General features: G+C 34.5%; 1 protein-coding gene across 1 annotated transcript; it reads left to right on the top strand.

Annotated features, from left to right (window-relative positions):
• Positions 1-392: 392 nt before the first annotated feature.
• Positions 393-892, top strand: LOC118756279. The gene has a single exon (XM_036491046.1). The coding sequence runs from the start codon at positions 629-631 to the stop codon at positions 794-796; it is 168 nt and encodes a 55-aa protein (XP_036346939.1). The 5' UTR covers positions 393-628; the 3' UTR covers positions 797-892.
• The last annotated feature ends 4,617 nt before the right edge of the window (positions 893-5,509 follow it).

Genomic DNA, 5,509 nt, shown 5'->3' with positions numbered 1-5,509 from the left:
AAAGGCTATTTGATGAACCTCTGGACTTCGTCCCTCAGTTCGCATAGATGCCTCCTGACGTGCCTAGGCGAGGGCTCCTCTGCAAGCAGCTGTCTGTTCGGGTGGCCACTTCTGTGGCTCCCAATCAGAAATTCCAGGCTTGAAGTCCAGGCTGTTTCGGGCAGGAAGAAGATCAAATACGTACCAATTTTCGCTCTCTACTACCTATTTTGTTGGGTACGGGAATAATTTCTGTGCTGATTTGGCCCCCAACGGGATCGCGTTGCGTACGGCCTTGAGCCTAATGTTTCTGTAATTGGACAGTTGAATAAAAATTTCTGCAGTGTACGTCATTGCGTGAATTTTCCGTGTGTCACCCTGTAGTAAACGTAACGTAAAGCACACAAACGTATTGTGTCAGCTGCTTCAACAAGTCAAATTTTGCTTTTGTCATTTAATAAAATTCTTGTTTTTTTAGCAAATTTTTCTACAATAATTTTGGCGGATTCCTAAAAGCCACAACAGTGGAAAATTTATTTATATAAGCTTTGAAAGTGGTCACAAATACTACAGAACGTTTCTGCGCATTTAATAATTTAGATAAAGCATCTGCAGGACAATATCGGATGAAATTGGATAGTAGTACAATATGGAAGATTGCTGCAGTAACGAAATGCGTGGTCAAACGTTTCATAATCTGTTGAGATCGGTGCTGGATTCGAAAATCATCAACATACAAGTGTTCACCGTAGCAGTAGGAATCCTCTTTATTGTGATTTTACTTAAGAATCGTTTCCGTAGTTTTTGTGGCACCTAATGGTAACAAAGAAACAAAGAAGGTGGGGTTTGGTGTGATGCTGGAAATGTAGTATTCAAATAAATTAATATTTCTTAGATACCTATGTCAACTATAGTTTTTTGTTTCTAATTACAGCTGGAATGAGATATATTTGCATAAAACATACATACATTCCCAGGGAAGAAAATTCATATAGTGGTTGAAGTTCATGTCTTGATTGGAAGAATATAATGGCTGCATTTCTTTATTCATTCTGATCTTTTGGAATAACCTTTTTTGTTACTTTACTTTCTGTTTATTACGGCTGTGAAATTGGATTATTCGGAATGTATGTATAAAGAAACGCAGCCAATATAAATGGTAAACACATAGTATGTGTATCAACCTATTATGTTTGGATATGAAGACCGTAAAAGAGCTTTTTTTTTTGGCTTTCCAGAGACATTCAAAAATGACAGTACGTTTGCAGACTCGGACGTCAGTAAAATACTATTCGCTGGAGAAAATGGGTGGTGTACGGAATTACGGCCATTCCCGCGACAGCTGGTTCTACGTACCGGAATGACTCGGGTTTTACCCGACAAAAGGCTGTTGTTTCGGCATTCTAACCCTGTTTAAGTCGGCGAAAACTTCTAGGGCCTGTTGTTTAATGTCTGGTTAACTGAAATTGGAGGTCGAAGCTCAAAATACAATAACTGCTTAATAGATTACATGTTATGTGCATGATGTCGAAAGCATCGATAATGATGTTTAACAGGGAGGTAGTGATAACCAGACAATGAGTAACCGGCCCTTAAACGTTGTTCGTCCATAGAGAAACGTCTGCTACGCTTTCTTCAGCTGAAATTGAGTCAAACCCTGGGCCAGACACCCTACACTTGCTGCGTATGGCAGAGACGATTCGATTCAAAAAAATTCAAGAACCGACATTCGTTTTTTCCTCAATTGGTCTACGGTTTACCTCTTGGAAAGTTTGACAGTTCATTTATCAAAATGATAAATTTATCAAGTTTATCAAGAGTTTATCCTTTTGATGAAGACTCCCAATATAGAGTTATGGCTAATACAACAAAAACTCCAAAAATCGGAATTCCAAACTTTATTGAAATATCCATTAATTACTGCTTTTAGAAAAAATTTCAGGACGTACGCAGTTTTCAATTTTTTGTTCTAAAACGGGTAAATATAGTTGGCGAAAACAAGAAAAAAGAAACTAAAGAGCATCCGTATTGCAAAAAAATATACATAAAACACAATTTTTTTCATTTGTGATAAAATAAAAATAAAACAAGTATGAAAGTCTAACTTCGGGCGGAGCCGAACAATTAATACCCAGCGAAAGTGTATCAATTTTGAGTAAATTAGCGTCCTTAAATTTAGAAATATTGAAGTTTCAAGCATTTCTGAAATTTATCGTTATATGAAAAGCGGACGTAATTTTAGTCCGATTTCAATAATTTTCAACTCGTCGATTTCTCTTTTCATTCTGATCATTTATGTATACATTTGTCTATATCTATCTCGACTGGTTTTGACTCTGCAAACAACCGTTATGTGAACAAAGTTATAATACCCTTGTGCACAAGTGCGCTCGGGTATAAAAGTTTATCATTTCACTAAGCATTAAAGGACAAAAATATAAATGACAATGTTGGGCATTACGTTCATAAAAATGGCCATTAGTGCGATTCATGAAACATCGCAAACGGGCGATGTTACGCAGACGATCATATCGTCGTTTAAAGTACAAAACCGCGTAACTGAATTAGCTGCCAAAAAGTCGATTTGCTCAAAAAGCTTATCAAAACAGAACCATTTTGAAATATGAGTGTTTTTACTCTCTAGAAGATAATTTACATAATTCACATACGCGGTTTTGCATTATCTTGATACGCGGTTTGGCATTTTGTTGATACGCGGTTTTGTATTTTAAACGACGATATGATCCCTGGTCACGATGTAGAGAACAAAGGTGGCGCCGATCTCGGTACCGCTATTCCGCTCTCAGTGAATTTGACAGAAGCGCTGTTTTTACGACTTCACACTTGTGCATCTTGTTTACGTTTTGCTGGCAACATTTTTTCTTCTTCCATTCTTGCTCACGTTTTGGCATTTCTCTCTCGTAAATGCACCAGTGTGACGTCACACAAAAATTATTCTCAAAAATCCTCTCTGATTGGCGCAATCTTGTATTCTATGTATGGGCTGTTTTTGCTTACGCGTAAAAGTACATTTAGCGCATTTAGCTCTAAATGCTACTATAAATGTACATTTATTTATCCATACAAAATTTGTCACCTAAATGCAACTAAGGGACTGTGTTAATTGATAGAAAAGAGGAAATTTTGACGGATCAAAGTAAAAATTTAACATTTCTCGTGGTGAAAACGAACGTCAGAATTTTTACCTAGCTCATGAGGCTAGGTAAAATTTTGACAGCTTATAAACATGTATACACATATTATTGCTTGGCGGTAATAAAGAGGGAACATGAAAATGAAAGCCGAAAAAGCTCAAAAGAAGCGTGCGTTACTTATTTTCAACTTATTTTGAACTTGTAAAATCTCGCTAACGAATGGAGAGAACACCCACTTTTCGTTCATAAGGATATTCATATTGATTTTTCATTAGATCCAGAAAATAATTGGAAAAAAGTTTTTGAATTGAAAGATTCTTCAGGTTCATAAAAGTTTCCCAATTAAAAAAATTTATATCTGCATTACTAATATAGCCCTTTTCTAATACTTCAGTAGAGCGTATATTTAGTAGTTTAAAAATGTGTAGGACTGACCTGAGGACCAGATTGAGCACTGATATAGTTGCAACAATAAAAATTACGGTGATACTTTGTTTGAAACGCAAGAGCAAATGTACCAATTGAATTGGAGAATGTTATTAAATTTTATACTAAGTATATGTAAATAGTATGCAGTACACAGTACTCATATCTGTATTAAGAAAATGTTGAGTAATTTGTTCGAATTTTAAGGATTTTTAATTTTTTTTAGGAATTTGGTACATTTTTTGTGGTAACACTGCTTACACAAATCAGGGCTCGAATCCTCACATACGATATCGTACTACTCGTCACGTAAAAAACACATTTTTCGGATTATGGCATACGTGAACGTACTATGTGTCCCATTCAGCTTATACTGCCTGACGTATCACGTAATTTTCTTTCGCATCGTTTTCGATCCGTAAACGGATGTTACGATTCGAGCCCAGATCGCACTTAGTGATGGCAAAAACAATTTAATAATCGTTAATTGATTAATAGCAAGCACTCGATAATTCCAATTAATCGTAAGAAATTAACCGATTAGTCGGCAGTTTCGATCAAAATCGAAAATTAATAAAAATTCACTGTTTTATTTAATGATATATTTCTTGATAAATTGTGGAAGCTTGCGCCATGAATTCCGTGCGCAAACAATCAAGAAAACTAAAAACTAAGAGAAACAATAAATAAAAAAATGTAAAGTAGTAAACCATCCATTATACAGCCCGTACCAAAATTATAAGCGCACCACAAGATTTTTTTTGTTATTTAATTTTAGGATTTTTTAATTGTTATTAAGGTTAAACTTGTGTTGCGGTTTTTTGCAGAAATATCGTTTAAAAAATTTGCAGAATACGAGAATGTGAAAAATCTCCAAACTAGTAAAATTATACAAATATCGTACACCGTCTTCAAAAGAGTCACAACTCAAAATAATACGTTTGTCGGAAAATACGAAAAACTATTTCTTAGCAGATGATAATCATATGGACAAGGGCGAAGGTTTGTTTTTTTAACAAATTATAACAAAAATTTGCTGCAGCTTTTGCTGAAACGTAAATAAAAGCTTTGAGCACATTTTTAGCGCATATTGAGTAAGAATGCCAATTTTGTTATGGAGTTTTGGTGCATACATTATTGGTGAGTAAAGTAGTCAGTTTTTGATGATTTCTTTTCGATTATTTTCAAAATTAATCGGTTAATCGCTCGATTAATCGAAAAGAAAATTTCAATACAATTAAATTGTTAACCGAATTGTAATCGGTTATTCGAATAATCGTGCCATCACTAATCGCACTTGAACTTCGCCGAGTAAACATAAGCGATAATCGAATGATGCGCTTGCGTGTTTGGTTATTTATGCGTAAAAAACAAAATAAAAAGCATAAAACGAAGAAAGGGTACAAGTGAATTGTTTTTAAATAGAAAAAAAACAAGATGATGATAACAAGAGAGGAGCAGGAGCATAGTTTGTCCCCCGGTTGCCCACTTTAGGTAGAATTTCTTTGTCTGCTGTATGCATACGAAGCGTCTGGATATGAAGCACAGTAGAGCTGCAAAACTATCGATGGCACTATCGATAGTTTCAATTTGCCATCGCGATACTATCAATCATTTCTCATCGCTTTTTTATTTTATTATTGGATGCGAGTTATAATTCCTACTTGAAGAATTTATAATTATTTGTGGATCGTGCATATATGTAGGTATATACAACTATGTTAGACAATTTTTTTATATGTAGCAAATAAGCAACACCTTCAACAAGAAAATTTCCAAAAATTAACGGTAAGTTCCACTTTATACTAAAATTTAACGGACTAAAAAAGTGCATACTCAAATTTTTCTAATATATATAATTAAAACTCAATATTTTGATGCAACTTGTTCAAAATTTCCAAAATTTTTTTAAAACGTATATAATAATATTGACTTGCATGGTTTTTGTT

Source organism: Rhagoletis pomonella, unplaced genomic scaffold (assembly GCF_013731165.1).
Source record: "Rhagoletis pomonella isolate Grant_MI unplaced genomic scaffold, Rhpom_1.0 Rhpom_scaffold_09596, whole genome shotgun sequence".
Classification (NCBI taxonomy): domain Eukaryota; kingdom Metazoa; phylum Arthropoda; class Insecta; order Diptera; family Tephritidae; genus Rhagoletis; species Rhagoletis pomonella.
Note: the sequence above shows the minus strand (reverse complement) of the source record. Positions and strands in the feature narration are given on the sequence as shown.